The sequence below is a fragment of the Candoia aspera genome, chromosome 4 (genome assembly GCF_035149785.1).
Source record: "Candoia aspera isolate rCanAsp1 chromosome 4, rCanAsp1.hap2, whole genome shotgun sequence".
In the NCBI taxonomy this organism is placed as follows: domain Eukaryota; kingdom Metazoa; phylum Chordata; class Lepidosauria; order Squamata; family Boidae; genus Candoia; species Candoia aspera.
Genome location: NC_086156.1, coordinates 15,887,687 through 15,910,578, shown reverse-complemented (window position 1 = coordinate 15,910,578; position 22,892 = coordinate 15,887,687). Strand labels below are relative to the sequence as shown.

Below are 22,892 nucleotides of genomic sequence, written 5' to 3'. Positions count from 1 at the left end.
AGTGCCATCAGATCTGATTTGGAACTGATAGCACCGCTCACTCTGGGTTGCTCTATGGATGGTCAAGAGGGAATGAATATTGAGGTCTGCAGTGCTTTACACTAATTGAATCTGAACTAGCAAAATACAAAAAGAAGTTGACATAACTCTTGCTCTGTTTAGGACTCCCTACTTGGAACCTGCATTTCAGCTTTGGGGCATATCAATCATCAGGTTTCAAATCTGAGTCTTGGGACTCCATTTTAGAGGAAGGTGTCTGAGCAAAATTTCAACTTTTGTGGATTATGTCATGTTAACCAAGGGACCATGCAGGAAACTGTTGGCTAATGAGGCTGTGTTTCTATTCGGAAAGAATAGCTTGGATGGCAACTTCTTTTGGTTTAGAACTTAGATAATAAGTTCAATCTGTTAAAGATCCACTCTTCAAATTAGTGCATGATGCCACAGGTGTTCTGCATTGGTTTACAAGGAGATCAATTTGCCCCAAGTATCTAATGAAATTGCTTGGTCTCCAGAGGTTACTACTGTATATGAATTTTCCAAGTTAGCAGTGGGCAGTTCCACTTAGGCTTTAGCTATCTGGTGAAGGTGCCAAAGGCCATAGATGAAATTGCACTTGAATGGTCTCACCTGGTTTGCTGACCCAGGAGGTCTCTTTGGCTTACTGAGTAGCTCCAGAGAATGAACCAAGAGGTAACTACAGAGCCTCAGGCATAAAACAAGGAGCAATTCTGACCAATTGTGTTAGATCTTATGTTCAGGCTTACACATTGGTGATAAGAGTGGTGAAGCACCAGTATTTTTCTGCTCTTGCTGCATCTGCAGATTGCCAGTCAGTGGCCCTTTACAAAGTGGCCTTATGGGGGAAGGACAGATGAGATGAACATTTAAAAGGGTGCTGTAAGGAATTTTCTAAGAATCTGGAAGATAAAACTGCTCAGATCCATTCTGAGTTTGATACTGGCTAGGCAGGTCCAGAGAAGATGGCTGAGACTTCATCCTGCAAGGTTATTTTGGAAGGGTTTGATCCTATGGCTCCAAAGAAAATTGGTGCTCCAACATAGAGCCTACCTTTACATTCACAAAAACTTTTTTTGCAGCATGCCAGGAAAAATGTTGAAAATTACCCAATTTGTTTTTTCCCATATCCTCTGCCTATTAATGTTGATAATTGGGTTATAATCTGTTCTGCCATAAGTTTGGTTGTATTCTGAAATGAGAAGAGGTGCTTCCAAGGTCCTCTGAATCCCAGCATAAAACCTAAACAATAAGTTTCCTTCTCATTAAGAAGAAGGAAGAAAAGAAATCTTTCTTTCAAATGTCTGAAAATTAAACTTTTAAATTCATTTACAACCTTGAATAATTTGATGCATTATGTTCTAAAAACAGAATTTAAATAGGGGAGAAAGCTGAATCCTTAACAGCATTCAAATGAAGGCATCTTATATTAATTTGTTCACAAAAAGTAGTACTATAGGATTCAGAATTAATATTCTTTACCAAAATGAAATTTAAAGATTATCATAGAATATTTATTTGGATGAGTAGTTGATGAAAGTTCATAAGTAGATATGATACATTAAGATAAAGGAGATTTCCCAAGCTCCTTGTATACAGGCATGTATAAATTGATTATATTTTTTTTCAAAGGTTGATTCCAAAGGTGTGCTAAAACCCAAGGAATCTTCCGAAATGAAGAAACGGCGTACAAAGGGGTAGGTATAAAAGTTGATAATGTAGTAAAATAGTATCATGAAGTATCATGACTTTCAGTAGTGAACAACTGCTTTAGAATCATTTCCAGTAGTAACTAAGTTTTTGCCTCATGCCTAAGAAATATAATATATAATTTAGTCACATGTGTACCTCTTATTTGTTATGCTATTAAATAATTATATCACTTCTTTCCTGCTATTGAAATGTTTTTCATCAGGGTCTGCCAAAGATATTTTGATACCAGAGGCAAAAATATTCCCTAATTAAGTTCCTGTAATATTTGATATCAACAACAAATCTAACTTTGACCACACAGAGTCATGCTGGTCAGTCTTTCCATTGTATCTTTAAAGGATCAGTTTAAAGGCTGAAAGCACACACATTTCTTTAAGCCAGAATTTTATCCCTTAGGTTGTACCTTCTTTCCAGCTGCACATTATTACCTTCTTTACTACACCCAAGAGTGATATACCCAGAGTTCCTTATAGATTGACAGATTTCAATTTCTCAATGAATACTGTAGTTAAACAACACATTCACATCTTTAAATATTAATTCACTTCTCAATACATAACGATAAAAATACAGATATTAAACCTAAATGGGACAACCAAAGATCAAGTTCAAATCATGGGTATGAAAGTTACTTCAAATTTTTTACACTCGTATTAAAAAATTTGACAGACAACATTTCTTAAAAACTGCTGGAGTGTCCAGTAAGATGAAAAATTGTTTTGATGAATTTATCACAAACTCCTAAGACGTGCCTGATGTTAAAACACGAGATCACTGATTTGTTTAGATAGTGTATTCAAACTCTTTATTTCAAAGTTCTTGTAAGTTGTCAATCCTTAGCAATATTCTTCAGTTGCTTAAATAGCTGAACAGCAGATCTGGACTCTGCCAGAAACTTCTACAAATGCCCAATAATTTAGGAATTTTAGAGGCTGCCAATGTACAAGGTCCAAACAGATCAACAAATACTTTCATTAAATATATTGCCACTCAACATAAAAAAAAAGATTTTTGTACTGACTCAAAAGCTTTAAAAATATTTAATTATCCTGCTAATTTTTACTGAAAGTATAGATACATAATATTTTTAGATTTGGGTACATTATATAAAATAGATATACAGTATGAACTTTGTATTTTATATCTGAGATTTTGGCATTTGTTTTTATACAACTCTGCTGTTTCATTTTATTTGGAAATAATAGTTATCAACTTTCATTTTATTTGGAAATAGTAGTTATCAACTTCCTCTCTACCCTCCCCCATGTTAATTAGTATGAGAAGCTCTCTAATGTATTAATGGCTAGTTTAAGATGTTCAAGTAATTATTGTTCTGTAAGTATCTATGACTTAATATTGTGTAAGGACCATACATTGCTAGACCTAGTTCAGTTATAGATTTTGTTACAGATTTGATCTATCTATATTGCTGAGCAATATCTCAATCTCTCCTTGGCAAAGATTTGTTCAAAGGTTATTGTTTCTAATGCAAGTTACTATGAAAGATTTCTAAAGCAAATTTTCTTATAGTGCAATGGCACTGAAAATTACTGCCTCTTTAATTATGCAGTGGTTTTTTTTTATATTAAGCTAATGTTCGTCTTCACAATGAATTCTGCTCTGAATTGTCTTTTTGTGAACTTAAAGAGATTCTGATATGATAATGTACCTATGTCAACAGATCATAGGCAGATGCTTTTAAAACAAATGGCAACTTTCAAATAGCTCTTCTTTTCATCTATGGATCCTTTTTCCATTGACAAAACATGGACTTATATATACAACTGGGTTAGTAAGTAACACAGTTGTTCAAAAGTAGTTTTTAATTCTTATTGCTATATCAGAATAACAAAGAGGAACAGTACAAAACTGTCAGCTTGAAACCTAGACCCTAGAAAAGTATATTTCACATGCTGCCTACCAGCATTTCTCTTTGCTGCTTTCTGCTGGACAGGTGAAGACCTAAGATCTCTTTTTCAAGCAGCTAGAGGATTTAGGAAAATCCAAACCTTAAAACAGGAATAAACAAGGTGTGGTGTAAATCCTGTTTTTGCATGATTGCTAAAAATTGCACAATTCCCATCATTTTGTGGTGGGAAAGTAATAAAATGTGTAATATAAACCCTAAAATAGTGAAAACTGGTTGTTTTGAGAAATACTGGTATAAGGTAACATCAATTGAATTTTTCAGGAAGAAAAGGGATGGCAGAAATGTGATTAACTTGATCATTGGTCTCCATTGGGCTATATTTTCTGCCATTTAACATTGATCTTTTCACTTATTTAGTAATCAGCAAGTTACTGATAGTTCTGATTTTAAGTAGGCCACTATTATAGATTTGTCTTATATCTTTTAGTCAGTGATGTTGAATTTCAGCATTAGCTTTTGGGGTAGTGATGAAATAGCATGGAATAGCAGTTTGTTAATGGGCAAAGGCAGAGAGGACTATAATGTCAGATTAGCCAAGTGAAAGAAAAGGGGTCAGACTATTTGTTTATTGATTTATAAGGCCAGCTAATTGCAAACAACTTTAAGTGGCATACAAAAAAGATTGAAAGCATGTTATAACAATGGAAAACAATAAACAACGGCACTGGGGAAATAAAATGTAAAATACCAGCATTGAAGCAGGATCAGGGTCATATCGATCAGATAAAAGGAATAGCATCAATCCAGTGCTGACTTCACTTCTGGTATTTTTCTCAGCCTGTAATAGTTTAATACACAGTAGATCAGCATTGAGATTGGAAGGGCTATTGCTCTAGGTGGTATGTAAAAAAATAATAATCCTCCAAGTTTCAGATGTAATAGGTTGGGGAATTAGTTTTTCTCAGTGGTGTCTTCCTGCTTTTTAGTTAAAAATAAGCATGGGCTTCATGTCAATGTGCAGAGAATTGTTTGGGCCTCTCAAACAATTCTGTTCTTCCCTTGAGAAGGTAAGATTTTGATTCCGAGTGTCTTTCTGGTTCTGGAGAGTTGAAAAAGCGTGTGAGCTCTATGTATTTATTAGATTTATATCCTGCCTTTATTTTGTACAACTCCAGGCAGCATCTTACTTTCCCCACCACAACAACCCTGTAAAGTGGATTGGGCTGAGAGAGATTAACTGACCTCCAGCTGGCTTTCATGCCTCAGGGAGGGTTAGAACTCATGGTTTCTAGTTCAGCACCTTAATCACTACATCAAACTGGCTCTGTTAGTATACAGTAGTATGCTGCTAACATTTTTAACATCTCAATTATTTATTATGATTTAGTGTTATAATTCCCAGACTTTAGATTCTAGGGACATCAACATCAAGGAGTTCATTCTCATAGGACCAATATTGTGCTGTTACTGTGCTTATGTATCAGCAGATCTTCCTTTAGGCTTGGTAATTTCTGCTGAACAAATTTATGGAATTTATTTATTCCACTGTCACAGACAAATCATGACATCATATATTTTAGACTCTAACTCTAATCCAACACAGCGTTAGAAGACCAGTCTGGTCTTGGAGGCTGATCAATCCAATATTTTCTGATGGCTTCTAAGGGATTTCCTGTTAATATGCCTAGTGTTCCTACTGAAGTCAATATGTCAAACATGATCTGAAGAGAGAATCAATATAATTTCTCTCAAGCATATACAGGTAGTCCTTCCTTAATGAATGCCCCATTTGGCAACTATTCAAAGGTACAGTGGCACTGAAAAAGTAACTTTATGACGAGTCGTTGCTCTTACAACCGTCACAGCGTCCCCACGGTCACATGATCAAGATTCAGGCACTTCACAAGTGGCAGGTGTTTACAACCATCACAGCATCCCCCCATTGTCACATGACTGTCATTTGCGTGCTTCACAGCTGGCTTCCAACAAGCAGCGTCAATGGAGAAGCTGGCAGTAAAGTTGCAATTTGCGGTCACGTGATTTCTTGCTTGATGACCGCAGGTGATTTGCTTAACAACTGCAGTGGAAGTGAGGTTGTAAGTCCATCACCGTCAGTGATGTCTCACTTAACGACCATGTTGCATAGTGACGGAGTTGCCGGTCCCAATTGTGGTTCTTAAGCAAGGACTACCTGTAATCATATTCCTTGACTATATCAGGAAGTTGAAGTGATAAAACATTGGGTAACAATGGCATAAATACAATAAAGACGGATGAAACAGATTAAAGTTCATGTTAGAGGTTTTTATAGTGTGGTGATAGCTATTTAAAGATTATTCAGAATGCTGCTGTTCACTAGAGTTGTTTCAAGTGATGTCATGCTTGGCATGCCCAGGCTTTATGTTGAACAAAGGGGATTCTTTATGAAGAATTTGTTTGTAAAACATTTGTTAGTAACATTGCCTGTATCTGATGCAGCATAACTGATAGCATAATTACAGATGTTATTATACAATGAACTGTTCACCCTGATAGCAGATAAAAATTTTGGGAGAGGTGTGGTTTGTGATGCTGATTTGCTCGTGAAGTTTGAAAAAAGCTAGTGGCCATAGTGTCTCTTGATGGATGAATGTGAGTGAGAGAAATTGAACATTCTTCAGTATGGTATTATTGTTTCCTATATAAAGCACAACTTACTGCACCATTTTTTCTGGTCACATTTATCATTTTTTTCTAATACCAAATGGTACCTATCTGTTTAACCTTGTGCCTTTCAGTTTGGAACTGAAAAATCACTGTGGAGACCTTGGTTTGTTTACAGATGTTTCATTATCTGACTAGGTAACATCATCAGTGCAAATGAGTGTGGGGTTTGCTTTGCAGAAACCAATACCCTAATCAAGGAACTACCAAGGAGAAAACCACTCCCCCACCAACACTGGCAAGGCAACCTAATATATATAATCAGGCAGCAAACCCCACACTCCCTCTCACTGATGATGTTACCTCGTTGGGTAATGAAATGTCTGCAAGCAAACAACCAAGCTCAGAGAGCACCAAGGACTCCAAAGTTCAACCCTGAGCTACATATAGTCTCCTCTATTGAAAAATAACTGCTGAAAAATCAGGTAGCATTTTGGCATGCTCATGGAACTTTCCAGATATACAGAAGTACATTATTTGTAAATTAAAATGATTTTTTAAAAAAATAGAATCTCAAATTTTAGCTTCTGGTACCTGTGGAATGTGGAGGAAAGAAAGAAAAAAAATAAAGGAGAAAATTAGACTGCCAGAGCTTATATAACAGCTTATATTATTCTGGAAGGGAGAAGAGTTGGGTAAAATGTGTGCTTTGTAGTTTCATGTTTCTCCTCTCTTACCGTAAGGAATCTGTATTGTGTCTGAGGGCCAATTTGGTGTAACGGTTAAAGTCACTGGGCTAGAAATCAAGAGTCTTGCCTTAGACATGAAGGCAGTGGGATGACTTTGATCCAGTCACTCTCTCTCAGCCTTAGGAAGAAGGCAGTTGCAAACCTCTTCTGAAATATGTTGCCAAGAGAACTACACGGACTTGTCCATGTAGTTGCCAGGAATCAAGATTGGCTCAAAGGACATACACACACAAAAAAGTAATAGTAATATACTTTATTGATTAGTCTATTTGACCATATCAAAGCATAGGCATCAGCTGCAGTAAAATACAATAAGACAAAATAAGGTAAGATACAATATAACACAAAAAAGTGTTTACTCCCCTGCCCCAGCTGTAGAGCAATAAAAGCTCAATTCCAAATATTCTGAGGCAAGGTTTTGTGAGAGAGAATACCTTCTTTTGATCTTTCACCAAGCAAAACTGTGCAGCACTATGAGTTTCTATTTGGACCTGGGAATACTGTGTAATCTTTACTGTGGGGCTTCAATTGATATTTCTACATTAGAGTATTCCCTAATAGGAATGTTTTGTCAATCAAAACAAAGGAGACATTTTATGGTAGATCCCACTAAAAGAAGAAAAAAATGATATTTGTTGGAAAGGTATTCCACTCCAATTGTTGTAGCACAGTTATAATTGTTAATAACACTCACAGAATAATCTATTAAAATTAATCCCGGATTGCTCTTTAGGTCCTAAAAGAATTCCTGAAAATCTTTGAAGAATGATTTCCAAACTTCCACGAGGAGTGAAATAAAACCAATACAAGGATGCCGGGTCTTGCTGATGAATAAATAAGATGTTTTGTGCTCCAATATGTTCTGCAGTCTTATTAGACACTACTGAAAACATCACTAGAAAAGTTTTAATTTGTTTTGAAAAAAGATTGCTTCCATTTTAGTTATTTCTTTAGGCTTTGTTCATTCATAACATGTTAAAATATATATTGGCCACTTCAGCTAAATTGCATTCCCAAAATGGTTCATGAAGCTAAAATTAAAAAATAGCAAAAATCAGATATAAAATATTTAAAATCACAGTGAAGGCCGTCTGAAACTTGCATATTGGTTTAGCAGAGCAGTCCCAATGTTGTTTGTAGGGCCCTGATAATGGGATGACCAACATATCTGGGTACTATGCCAGCAAAAGATTGGCAGGGCAGAAGCAGTTCTTGCATGTGTGTTTGTGTGTAGGAGGGAAAAGAATCACTCCAATAGTAACACATTGGAACAATTAAATTTAGATTATTTCTGAGCTGATTTAAATATATTAAGTATTATGGGGCAAGGAGGTGGGCCAGAGGTACTTAGGATGTGGTGATAGTCTCAGAGGACAGCAAGGAGTCAGGTAGGGCAGTCCCGTGTCTGATTTGCTTCTCCTCAGTTGGTCTCCCCTCAGTTTGACAAGAGAACGATTAAGATATGCTGTGGTACCTGAGGTTAGTGTCATAGATCATAGAAATGTGTCCTAGAAAGTTCTTTAAAAGCATATCTAAAAAGTACTTTACCATTGCATTATAAAAACTTACTGTCTAATACAAAGACTGCATGGGTCTTAGGAAAGCTGATTAGAGCTTTGGGCTACTACGGGTAAGTTATTCCCCATTCAGTCATATTTCTGTTAAGTTGAAAATACTATTGCTATCCAATTATATTCTCTGAAATCTGATTAACATGATTCTGGCCTAATCCAGCCAAAATTAAGAATGTTAGGCATACATAGATACATAATAAAGAATTAAAATATGCCTCTCAATATTTAATCTAGCATTTATTTTATTTTATTTATTTTCTATTCCACTTTTATTATTTTTATGAATAACTCAAGGCGGGGAACACACCTAATACTCCCTCCTCCTCCTATTTTCCCAACAACAACAACCCTGTGAGGTGAGTTGGGCTGAGGGAGAGGGACTGGCCCAAGGTCGCCCAGCCAGCTTTCATGCCTCAGGCGGGACTAGAACTCACAGCCTCCTGGTTTTTAGCCCAGCACCTTAACGACTAGACCAAAGGGATTGGCTAATTTCCCTTTTCTCACATCGCTTATATGTAAGAAAATTATGCAGTACCAAGATTGTCTATTATACAGCTGCTGGACCTTCTTTCTTTGTCTTTGTTTCATTATGGCAGGAAAAGAGAAGTGAATTTTTAAGCCTGATTTGGGATATGGCATAAAGTTAGAAAATGTTCCAAATACAACATTGGTTTTGGAAAATGATCACAGAAAACAAGAGAAATTATCTTTAACTTTCTAATTAAACTATATATAAATTCTAACCAATCCATATATGACATTTAAGAGTCATGAACAAAATATTAAAATTGGAAAAATATGTGTGTGATTGTGTACTTTCACATAATGGATTACTCATGTGTAATGTGTATATTGTTGGAATTTGATGATATGTATGTCATAAATAGCATGCCTGCAGAGGAATAAATGGAGATAACTATATTACAGCCAGATTTTGTTGTGAACTGTAGAATAAAATAGAATAACATGTTTGCTGATTCCCTGCAAAGAATAAGGTTTTTCATATTATTCTTTGGATCTGTGGGGTATATTTCTGTATTTGTATTTGAGCAAGTTAAATTCTCTCTCTCCCTCTCTCCCTCCCTCCCCCTCCCTCTCCCCCAAAGTAAGCACGCAACTAAGCATTTTAAAAAAGGAAGAAAACGTATTATTTTTGACATATTAGTGACAACTAAAACACTGCAGAGTTTTTGTTTTTCAATTTCCTAACAAAATAAAAATGTATCTGCAGAAATATTATCTGAGACAGATTTGTTAAATAATTTTAACAGATTTACAGAAAATTAATTTAAGCATTTTAGTGTGCTCTTTGGCCTAATGAACAATTTTATCCCTCTTCTCATGGATTGCTGGTCTGTGATCTTTTGGAGGAGCCTTTTTGCACCTGAGAGGAGTATTGGCAGCTGAGTAAGATTGTACTGCTGTAGATTCTCCCCTGCATCCCTTGAGAACTCCATAGGCAAAAAGTAACAAAACTGGTGGTAACAAACTTAAGGACCCCAATGGAGAGTTCTGTGTAGATGTTTGAGTCAGCTCTGTTAAATCAAAACTGCTTCAGTCCTCTCAGAGAAAACTTCAATTAGTGCCATTACTTTCATTGGTGACATTTAAATTAATAAAATCTGTCAGAATAAAAAGCTTCCTATAACTGCTACCACCACCACCAACTTCCACCCTTGGTGGCAGAAGCTATTGGGGCTTTGGAAGTGGTGAAATATCTGCTGTAGAAGTCCTTACTGACCACTGTGCCCTCTTAACTGAGTAAGAACTTTGGGAACTGAAGGAATTCAAGACTGCCATTCATAATCTTTCCTAGGAAATAATTGCTCTTTGTTATATTTAAAGCGCAGGGAAAGACACATCTATACAAGAAAAGCAGCAGGTGCCTGATTCTGCAAAAATTGAGGAAAAAATATTGCCAGTAGTTTTAGATAAACCTGTAGAAATGCTTCCACCAGACTCAAAAAGAAAGGGAAAAGAAATTACCATATCTCCTCAGCTCAGTATGGGAGAACGTGTGCCAAGCACTGAACAGAAAACTTTACCAGTTATTCCAGAATTCAGAATGGAAGATTCAGCTGAATTTAAGGTAATTATGGGAGAGTTTGGGGGAAAAAAGACCTTCAGTTGCTATGACATCATCATCTAAGCTTATAAGGACAAGTGACTGTCATTGACCCATACACAGGGGTTTTTACGTGTATTACTGAAACATCAAATATGATCTTACACTGCAAACATTGATGAAAGACTAGAAATAATACAAATTATTTCAGATTAGTCTATATGCAGAAAGCACACACCTAAAAATTGTGTTGAATATTTCAGCAGTAATAGTTTGAGTATTAGACATTTGTGGTAAGTTTGTAGTACCTCCTGTTTTCAAAAATACAGGTAGAACATAGATGGAGACAAGCATCATGGGTATTGTTAGCATTGTTCAGATCTAATATTTCACATCAAGCTTTTAGAGAAAGATTGCATTCCAAGATTTTCTAGCCTTTGTCTCTCTCAGTCTCTTTCTCCCACTTCCTCTTCCCATTCACCATTCCTTCAGCTACTCTTCTAAAATTAAAGGACTGGGCTCTTTCACATTCTGCATAAGATTTCCTTTGCAAACACTAAAGCAACATCTCATTAGCTTATATTTATCAGCTTAATTTACTAGTTTATATTTATTAATAGCTGTAAACTATTAACCTGTAATCTGGTTTATAAAAGAAATGGACTGCTAATTATAATGAACCAAATCAACCCACTGCAAGGTGAAGGCCTCTTCATTGAAAGTTATGGATTGTAATATGCCATACTGGTTCAGCCTGACTCAGTAGATAGATCTTTTCAACTTCCTAGTATAGAGCTGAGAAAAAGTGACTAGTCCAAAGTCAACTAGCTGGCTTCTATACCTAAGGGAGGACTGGGATCTGGGTCTCCTCACTCCTAGTCCAGAACCTTAATCACGATACTACACCAGCTCTTTGTCTGCTAATAACCATAACAAAATACTAATTCTTGTATTCTGCAATTAATAGAAGTTGCTTCTTTTTTTGTATAACCCCAGATACAACTCTTGCTTCTTTGGGGTTTCCCTGTATCATACTTATCGGTGATGATGCCTCTGTAGAGCCCATGTAAGAATTTTCTAGAGTAGCAAAAACTTTTTGGCATCAAATGCACACACACCCTGCTAGCATGCATACTTCTGAGTGTGGTTTTTGCTAATTTCCTGCATTAGCATTTGTGTCTGTGTTGGTCTCAGTAAATGTTTGTTCCATTATTTCTCCTTTATGGAGGACATTTCTTCAACTTTTCTAATTTACTCTACATTTTCCCACATAAACCTTGGGTTAAAATATATCTTGTTTTGCATGGTGTATGAGGCTTCTTACTTGTGTGGCCATTGGGACAATAACATCAAAAATGCCCTTTAGAACATTTATTAAGTGTAGAGGAAAATTATCAGCAATCAACAGGCATTCTCTTTGTCTCATATGCCTTAGTCATATTTTTATCATTGTTATCCTCATTGTTAGTGCATCACAAAGACTTCCTTCTTAAACTCTGCTTTCTTTTCAGATAATTCACCTTTTACAATGACTCATCCCTCTTAAAATAGTTTCTCTAGGAACAAATTTTGATTGTGGTCATGCCACTGACTTCCTGTCTACAGTAGATACTTGCAAAATAATGTTACTGTAACCTTATAATAATTGTAGTGGTAGTACTCATGGTTTGCATTTCTTGTCTGGACTACCTTGAAGGGCTGATATCAGTCTTGCAAGTCTGAAAGCATTTCTCCCCTTCCTTATTTTTACTTTCCAGAAAACTAAGGAAGGTCCCTTCTGAGATGCTTCCCACCACTCTTTTCCTTCTGTGGGCTGAGATACCTTTTGCATGGTTGTCTAGTCTGCAGCTCTTCCTCCAGTCTCCCAAGGTCATTCCCACATACTGATACAACTTGGCTCCCCTGGATCCAAGAATTCCCCAGACTGTTAATCTTGCAGAGGAGGTAGATACTGAGACTGCTGAAATTATGGAGACTGCTGTAACATGGATTAATCTGGGCATTTTGAGGATAAAAGTTCTATGGATTTCCTTAGGGACCCTATGATTGAGGACATCATCCTCCAAAACACTACCAGACAGTGCATGACACCAATCTTTCCCCCCTATAACTGTGACTGTACCATAGCCTTAATTTCCTGCTATGCAATTGACCAGGCTGAAGATACATTCTGTGTAATCAGTGGCATTACTGTCTTCGCCTTTTATCTTTACTACTAACAGCTACAGTTTCTGTGGCTTTTACCACTTATTTTGTTGCTGCTTCAGAGTTTCTCCAGGTTTCTACCCATTCTCTATCTCTTCCTGTTCATGAAGAGTCTGCAGTTCTCCCAGATAGCTATGTTATTGCCCAGTGAGAAATGCTAAAGGAGCATCAGGATGTTTAAATTGCTTAATTTGGTTTCAGATTGAGAGAAAAGATTGCAGGAAACAAGGAAAAAATTAATTGATTTTTCTTTAGCCAAGTGTGAGTCACACAGAATACCTTCCTCAAAAGGGATCTTTGCAAGGTGGAATGTCAGGAGAGATTTGAAGCTTGTGCTGTTTAAATGTCAAGGAAAAGACATGCCTTTCTTCAGACTGTATGACAAACTGCAACTCTCTGAAACATAACACTAATAGGAGCAGCACTTCTTGGTTTTTTTTCGCATTAGTTCTTATGTGAAAGGCATCATCAATTTCCAAATCACAATTGAAGATAGTGAAAGTATCTCTTGTGAACGTTTTCCCCCCAAATCAATAATCTTTATGTATGCATTTATTTGTTTACTAAACAAACGTATATGGCTGCCCATCTACCAGAAGGAACTCTAGGCAACAAACGACTAAAATGTCTGTGGGTTAGATACTCTTGTACTTAATCAGGGTTTTATTATGCAGATCTATGTCATTTACTGTACTTGCTTTTGAATTGTATATCCAGCAGACTTCAGCTGGGGAACAAGTAATTACTTGTTTTTCTCCAGCTCTCTTTGAAACTTGTTAAGTTGTGCCTGAATTGTTTTCTTATCATCTCATAGTAATTTTATGTGCAATCCAGAGTGGTAATGTTCTTATTTAATCTGCCAATATCTCTACAAATAATAGCCAACTCAGAACATAATTTGTTATGGTTGATCTCCATGAGCTTACACATTGTCCGCAATTTATCCATCAGCTGGAGACTGGGTTCTTCCTTAGAAAAAGCCCCAGCCCCAGATTAAATTGTTTTGGCAGATACAGGGGTGTTTTTTTTGGATTGACTCTCAGGAATCTCAACCATACAATTTCATCTTGTGATTTCACTTGCAAGACTAACTCTTCTTTAGAGGAGTGATTGGGAATTAAATTGTATAATTTAATGATACAATTAATAATTGTATATTAATTAATATAACCCGGTCATGCAGAGAGGGCATGCTACAGACACCGTCTGCAAGAGAATTCCATCTGGCGGGGTCCAGGAGGCAGGCCTTCTCTGCAGCAGCTCCCGCCCTTTGGAACATCCTTCCCCTGGAAGTTTGGTTGGCCTCCTTTCTTCTGGACTTCAGGAAATGGCTGAAGACCTGGTTTTGTCACCATGCCTGGAGTGGGGAGAGGAGGAGCCACTCTTGGGGCTGGTTGGTTCCCTACTGCTGGGACCAGTTCCAGTCCCCTTTGGGTGGAATTAGATCTGCCATCACTTGGATTTTATTATATTTTGTATGTATATTTACTGATATTATTCTGGTTTTATTGTATTTTATACTGTTTTATTGTGAACCGCTCAGGGTCCCCCGAGTGGGGGAGATGGGCGGTAATAAAAATATGATTGATAGATAGATAGATAGATAGATAGATAGATAGATATCCTCCTTGACTGAAGAGGTAGAAACTTTTAAAATCATACTTTGAGTCATATTAAAATGTGTACTTCTCTATGTAGTACAAAGTGCACTTTATACATTTAAAACAAAACTGGAATAGTTTACGAGATTATCAAACTGGTTGGAGTAATTAGCAAGGAGAGGAGGAAAGGGAACAAATAAGGCAGCTATTTAAGCCACTATGTCACCAGAAGTCAAAATGGAAGTTTTTTTCTGCGGCCTGAAAAGAATCAGGTTTGTATGTGGGACCCACTTCTCTTCTGTTTCAGGCCTGGGGATGAATCTGCTTCTAATATTTCTGTACATTATAAGAACCTTCCTATATTGAGTGCCTATTTTATCTTCCCCTACTCCTAAAGACTGTAACTCGGGGGGGGGGGGGTTATTTGGGTCCACATCTGAAACACTTTGTCAAGTATATTTCCAATTCTTAATCCCCACCCTCATTAATCCTCTGGTACTTTGGTGGAGTTTCTTCCTTGCCCTCTTTTTCCTAACTAATAATCATTTGAAACTTCTATAACTGATTATTGTTTTTACCTCCTTTTTATAGTCATCACTTCTACTTCTTGGGCTAGTAAGGTGTATTCTTGCAGAATTGACCACAGCGTCTCCTTCAGAGAGATGGTGTGAAGTTTTTTTTATTTTTTATTTTTATTCTGCCTTTATTATTTTTATAAATAACTTGTGATGTGACAGTTCATACTAAAAAATTTTTTGAAATTCACATTAATCAACCCATATTTTTTTACCTTTTACCCAATTTCCTCTAAATTAATGTAACTCTTCATAGTTTAATCCATATTGTAAAGAATTGAGTATAATAACAGAAAACAAGGAAATAATCCCTAAATTGTGACTATAGTATATGAAAAATAAATAGTGAGACCAACAGATTTAATATACACATACTGAAAAAGCATATAATAGAATTTTTCCATTTATCATTTTTAAAATTATTTTCAATAGCATTTAACATTGGAAAAAGAAAGTCCAAGACTTGGCATAGACTCAGTAGGACTTAAAGAAGGTAATTATTGTTTTCAGTTATGTTATTCTTTAAAAAATTATGATAAAACATGCATGATATCCTATGCAGTGTTCTTGGAAAACAGAAATCTTACAGTATGTTAAAAATATCCTACTACAATAATTCATAAATACATTTTTAAAATGTAATTTACTTACGAATAAATCCCAAGGCTGGGGAAAGGTTAATCTTCTGAAGCTGTGCAAATATTACTTCGTTGGAGAACAAGGACTTGCATTGGTAGAATTAGGGCATTCCTGTAGCCTCTCTCATCCTTCTAAAAAGCTCTGCAGGTGTTCGTGAGGTCCAAAAGTTTTTGGGGGAGAGAGGTGGTGATAGAAATTTGAAACACAAATAAATAAATGTCGAATTTTGAAGGTGTACATTGGGAAAGGCTAAGAATCCCTATGTTCTTCAGCCCCATTATTTTCTTGATGTAAAATACTATATTACGTTTCCTTTCTTTGACTGTAACAGGATAAAAACTTCTCTACCCCCAATCCAAAAGTAAGTTCCATTAAGCTTGGAAATTTAATGTTTCTGCTGTGTATTCCTTTAGGCCATGTATTTCTTGTTCTGATAGGTTACTCTTAAACTGAGATTCTACAATTGTGATATGACTGCCAGTGAACATGATTTCATCCCACAGACAACATTACAGAGTACTGCTGATTTTGCTCTTATCATAAAACATAATTGCAGTATTATGTGTGTCTGTGTGCATGTCTGTGTGTGTATACATAAACACAATTATATACATACACGCAGAATTAAAATTTATCTGAAATACAACGATGCTTAAATATTTCTGAATGTATAAGCAGCATGTTACAGTGATCTTAATGTCTTTTGCTGTCTGTCTCAAAAACAATACTGTTGTAACATGTTAAAAATGTTTTGCTTTTATAGAGGAGGAAAGTCACCACTTGATCAGTAAAAGCATGCTTCAGTTAGCAGATTGTATGGCTGAGCTAAAGGAAATGCCTGAAGCCGAAACTTTAGCAAAACTCTTGCTTGAGCCTGGCGAAAGTAGGTATCATTGAAATATGAGTGCAGAACATACTATGTTCTTTGATAAGTGTCTTCAAGATCATACCCTATGTGGGTCTAAAGTTTGATTAAAATGTCCCAAAGAAAAAGAAATCAGAAACAGTCAAGAAAGATTAAGCCCTCTGATTTGGAGATGGGACCCTAGGCTAGCACTGCCCTTAGTTTGCTAAGATGTAAAAAATAAAACAGTACTTACTGGTTATTTTTAATGCTTAGTTATTTTAGAGTAATTGGTCTTTTGCTGTAGTTTAAGCAAAGAGTGTGTGGATATATAGATAAGCATTTAATAGAAATAGAAATGTATATAAGTGTTTAATAGAAAAAATTATACATCCTATACTTACAATAAATTAAATAGTACTCGATCTATTAAAATACACATAGAAGCAATTCTGATTATAAAATCAAGCCCTGTATATATGAGAATATATATGAGTGAGAAGAATTCTGTTAGAGGCTGCCAGAGAAATGGGTGGAATTCTTTTCACTCTCTTCCAAGCATCTTTCTCATCCTTTCCTTAAGTCCACTTTCTATTTGTTCTGCTGGGAGATTATTCTGTCTTCTAATAATTTTTCCTAAAGAATTTATATTTTCTCTCTGTACAGTTTTCTACTCTCATTTCTTTCACTTCTTTTCCTTTCATATCTCGTTTTTTGCAGACTCCACTCTATGTTATTATTTTTCTCTTTTCTCTTAGTTTCATAGACTCAAACTATATCTGTTTTTCTTACTTCATTTCATTTCATGTGGTAATTCATGCTCTTCCCTTTATTTATAACTTTCAACCTTCCGTATCCTGTACTCATCACTGAATGGGCCCACATATTTTGACCTTTGTTGCCTGTCATGGCCTTGGTCAATTGAGTCTTTCACATAATGCTTTTTATTAAGATCGACTAGGTTACTTGCCTTAGTTACAGCCTTGCCACATGCAGCATTCCCTGCTAATCATAAAGATAATGCCAGAAATTTTGGGCCCAATTTGGTTAGTAAGCAACAAGCACATTCAAATCAAAGTTTTATGCCAAGCCTGAATCTCTAATCAAGAGACTGTCTTGCCAAATACTGAATTAAACAATACAATTTCAATCCAATCATATTATGTTTGGAACAAACCATTGTACAAGATACTAGTTACAAAGAACATTTTGTAATTATAGCTCAAAATATTAGATAAAAGGAATATGTAAATATGATTTTGAAAGAAATTATAATTGCCCCAGAAATATATAGGCACCTTGCTCTTGACACAGAGTTTCCTCTTATTTTAAAAAAAATTCATTTTATTACTTGTGTCCCAGACAACTAGCCTGGATAGAAATATAGCAGCAAGCACAGGATGGGTTAGGAGTGGCTATATGATCTCAAATATATTTTGTTTTCCTGTATTATTAGCCTATGACCTAAATGACCAAGAACAGAGTCCATAAGTTATATTCCTAACAAAACTCTCACTTGCATTTTTTTCAATGTGATAGGTAAATTACCAGAGAGACAAAAACATGAGATACTTCAGATACTAAATCAGCTGGTAACTCCAGATGAACTAAAGCAAGCTGGTAAGTGATAAATTAGGAACATGTGACTATCAGCTATGAAAAGATTTAATGGTGTTTGTATCTCACGTATTTTATAAACCACTTGCTTGGTTTATAAATTTCTTGGTTTTCCAGTCGTGGAGATACATAGCTGGGTATCATCTGTGTACTGATGATGCTGCACCCCATGCCATTGGATGACATATCCCAGCAGTCTCATGTAGATGTTAAAGAGGAGGAACAAAAGACCTGAGCACTGAGGCACCCCATATTGCAGGGGCCTAGGGCTTGACCTCTCACCTCCCACTAACACCGACCTGGAACCTGCCACAGAGGAAGGAGGAGAACCATTGCAGGACAGTGCCCCCACTCCCAACCCCTGAAGCCAGTCCAGAAGGATACCATGGTTGATGGTATTGAACACTGCTGAGAGATCCAGGAGGGCCAGGACAGATGCACCACCCTCATCATGGACCCTCCACAGGTCATACACAAGCGTGAACAATGCTGTCCCAGTGCTGTAACCCCACCTGAATCCTGACTGAAAAGGGTCTATATAATCCACTTCATCTAGGGTGCTCTGAAGCTGAGTGTCTACCACCTGCTCAACAATCTTGTAAAAAGGAGAGGTTGGAGACTGGACAAAGTTGTCTAACATGGTTGGGTCCAAGGATAGCCTCTTAAGAAGAGGGTGTATCATCACCAAAACAGGTGGCACCACCATCTCCTGCAAAGAGGCATTAATCACCACTTGGGTCTAACCACATACCACCTCACAGGAGGCCTGAACCAACCAGAAGGCGGATGGGTCCAGCACACAGGTGGCAGAACTCATTGCTCTGAGGACCCTATCCACTTCCTTGGGAGTGATTGGCTAAAACTCTTTTCAGATAACAGAGCCCAGACCTACCTCAGTCAGTTCCATAGGACCTACTCAGCCAGCATCCAACTCCAAGTGAAGTGAAGTGACTTTATCCAACACATGCCAAGAATATTTCTCACAGTGGCCCAGCAAGGGTTCCTCCAGTCCCTTCTTACCCAGAAGGGACCTTGTAATCTGAACAGGGCTGCTGGCTGGCTATCTGCAGATGTAATAAGAGTGGAGAAGTAAGTACACCTCACCACTCTTATTGCCACAAGGTAAGTCCTAATAAAGGCTCTTACCAGTGCTCAGTTGGCTTTGCTCTTTGCCTTTTGCCAGTGGTGCTCTAGGTATCTTGTGTCGTTTAATCTCCGTCAGCTCTATGGGATCCATACTCATACAGAGTCCACACAGGCACAATTCAACCCAGGGCCCTTGTTGCATGTTCATTCCAAGCTGTGGCCAAGACCCCAGCCAAACCATGCACCAAAGCTTTGGGAAAAGAATCCAGGCTCTTTCTGGAATCTGACTAGGTCCATCAGTCACCTGGGTCAGGCCGATCAAACAGGCTGCATCTCCCTGCAATGGGGCTTTGGCACAGAGAACTCCAGAGCCAACATAAGATTAGTTAAATAAGTTTCTTTCATATAGCACATGGTGGGGAGGAAGGGAAATACCCTATTTTTTATGATTATATGATCTCTCAAGTTTTTCAATCCATGTAGGTGAAAGAGAAGATGAAGAAAAAAGAACATTACTTGCAAATATAGAATCAGTTGTTAGACTTCTACAGCAAGAGCAGCCTGCTGAAGCTGATCTGTCAGGTAGAATCTGTTAAGATAAACATTAAACTGAGATCCTTAGTATAGGCCATCCTTTTTGTTATACAGTGTAGAAAAATAAAGTGATGGAATGAATGAAACTTTATTACAGCCAAAGGCCATAAAGTGATATAATTGTAACTTTACTTTTGTATGTTTAGTACCTTAGTACCATTGGTTAGATTAAATAAGCCTTCCTTTCTTAACAGAGGAAGAAATAGATGAACTGGCAGAGGAAAGAACCACCTTGCTTTCAATCCTGGACTCTCACTTGAAGGGTTATCAACAAGTACAGGCTGATAGACAAAAACAGCAAGATATTGGTGGGTATCAAATCAGATAGTCTGCCAAGCAAAAGCGGCGTCCCCCCAAAGGGTCAGACATGATTCGGTGCTTGCACAGGGGACCTTTCACATCACACAGAGACAATTATATTGCATTTAAATCAATATAATCTTATATATGTTATTTATTTTATTTCATTTCAAGGTTTATAAGGCTGCCCAACTCAGACTCTGTGACTCTGGTAGCGTACAACATAAGCAAGAAAATCAAAAGGAATTAAAACCAAGGAAAACTAACAACAAACAAAAAAAACAATATATAAGCACAAATTCTAAACTCTAAAATGTAAAATAATATGTTGATAGTGATCAAAAAAATCTGTGAAAAGAAAAATTAGAGTAAACCAAATAGCTACTGTATATAAACATTATTAACTATGAGTGATTCACCACAGAATAAGAAGAAAAACAATGCCCCAGACAACAGTACTTCAGAATTTAAGAGAGTTGTGATTCATTGGTAGAGCACACATTTTGCACATAAAATCCTTGGTAGGGTGGTGTACTGTAAAAAACTCACTTTAGAACTTTCGACAACCATTGTCACTGCTACAGCTCATAACAATGCTTACAAGAGTGAGCTAGATATCCAGTGCTGTAACTCACTATACGCAGTTTTATTTTATATGTATTTTTAGAAAGGAAAATTAAGAAGCTATCAGAAGAAAGAACCCAGCTACTTGCAGATATGGAATTAAATATGAAAGAATTGGAACAAGCCCGGGCTCTTGCATCTACCCAGCCATCAGAAATGAATGGTAAGTGCCAAAAGGGCTTCGTCATACATGGGAAATGATCCAAGTCATTTTTCACAGAAGTGGAAAAGCTTAGTGGATACATCTTGACCAGCCCCCCAAATCCTAATAGTGCTTTATTTTCTTTGTCCTCTGTCAACTTAGACTAGGTTTGTAAGAACACTGAGTATGGTATTTCTCCATGGGAGTAGTTAGAACGGCCATTATTCACTGTAGGAAAAGGACAGGATTGTTGTATCTGGGAATAGGTCTTATGAGAACATAGACTTGCCTTGATCTTACAGTTTACACTCTATTTAAAAATAAGATATCAGGATGGAAAAAGAAGGAAGGTAAAAAGAGGAATTTGGGATAGTGGAGAATGAAAATAATATAATAAGAAAAAAATAGATATGAGATAGGGCTGTGGAAGGCATTGAAACAGTGTTTCACAGTGTGCATTGATGCAAATGAAGCACCCCTCCTCCCTTCGGGGGGAGATGGGTGATGGCAAAATTTGATAAATAAAGTGTTGAGGAAGCTGCATCCTTCAAAGTCTTGTTCTGAAGGCTTTCACATCTGAATCGAGATGTGTATGTGTGCACAGCTGCTTTGCATCAAAAGCAGTTCCACTAAAAGTGCTGCTGTGAATGTACATATATATGCAGATCGCCTGGGAAGCAGCCATGCCAAGTGTTCTAGAGGGCACAGCTGGAATGCTTTGTTTACATGAGCACTCTTTGTGATGTTCCCTTTTGAATAATTTGCACAGCCCCAGTAGATAGAAACTGATGGATGGGGCTGATCCTATGATTACAAGAAACTGGAATTCTGGAATCCATATTAATCATTCCTGCATATTTCCAACCAGAGTACTCTAGAAGGAAAACCAGACATGGGATAAGGGTAATTTAGAAGCACATAAACAGTAATCTACTGTCCATCTAATACATACATAAACAGTAAGCAGTGGCATATTGAATATGTACTTGTAAGTGGATTCTTCTCCATGTGCTATATTCACAATTAGACTATGTGAGGAATCATAAGCAATCATAAAAATAATTAAAAATATAAAAATCATAAAAAATAAAAAAATCATAAACCTTCTGATGTGACAAAGTGCTGGCATGTTTGAGTAGATCTGGAAGATAGACCCAAAGTCTACTTTATTTTTATTTATTTATTTATTTATTTAATTTCATTTCTGCACCCATCTCCTCCCATCAGGGGACTCTGGGAAGTTTACAATAAAATAATCGATTAAAACAACAAGCATACAGTATAAATATATAAATACAGAATTACTCTTAATAAATAAATTATAAATAAATAAAACTTTCAAATAGGTTTTGTGGGCTGAAGTATGATGCTCACCTCTGAATTGTCCTCAGATAAGTAGAAGGTAGAGTAGCTGCAGAGGCAGGATACAGATAACCCAATAGCCTCATAGCTAGAAAAAATGGTTGAGATTGCTTGACCTTGACCTGCTATTGAAGAGGAGTAGGAATGAGAAGGAATTGTCAGATCCTCTTGTCTTTTATTTCCAGGTCTGTAATAGTATATTTAGAACCTATGAAAGTTTTACATCCTAACATTCTGGACGTTCCTTTATCAGATAAGCCTCCTCACCAGTTCATGCAGAGGCAATGAGTAAGAGACTGAGAAAGTCTCCACTTTAGTAATCTGGGAGATAAATTGGATTTTGAAGGAAAAACAATCTATTTGCTGAGACTTCCATAATCTTATCCCATCCTCTTTCAATAAATCTTTTAATGGAATTTTATTTATTTATTCATTCATTCATTCATTCATTCATTCATTCATTCATTCAATTTCTATAGCCACCCATCTCAGCAAGTGACTCTGGGCGGCTTACAAGGATAAAAACAATTTTGGAAGAAGCTTGCTTTCTATGGAGGTGGGATAGCTAAGAACTTGAAAGAATATTGAAGAATGAAAGTATTGTAGAGGCAAGATGGAGTAAGCACCTGAGACAATGTTCTTGCAGGATGAATATTCCCATATAGTTTTAG

General features: G+C 36.7%; 1 protein-coding gene across 1 annotated transcript in view; it reads left to right on the top strand.

Moving 5' to 3' along the window:
* The window catches only part of LOC134496275 (coiled-coil domain-containing protein 7-like), a 66,619-nt gene extending 46,824 nt beyond the window's left edge, over positions 1 to 19,795 (top strand). The window contains exons 12-17 of the mRNA XM_063302012.1: positions 1,651 to 1,715; positions 10,413 to 10,656; positions 15,446 to 15,506; positions 16,416 to 16,535; positions 18,036 to 18,116; positions 19,683 to 19,795. Of these exons, the coding sequence (XP_063158082.1) occupies positions 1,651 to 1,715; positions 10,413 to 10,656; positions 15,446 to 15,506; positions 16,416 to 16,535; positions 18,036 to 18,116; positions 19,683 to 19,795 (684 nt within the window). The remainder of the gene's footprint in view (positions 1 to 1,650; positions 1,716 to 10,412; positions 10,657 to 15,445; positions 15,507 to 16,415; positions 16,536 to 18,035; positions 18,117 to 19,682) is intronic.
* The last annotated feature ends 3,097 nt before the right edge of the window (positions 19,796 to 22,892 follow it).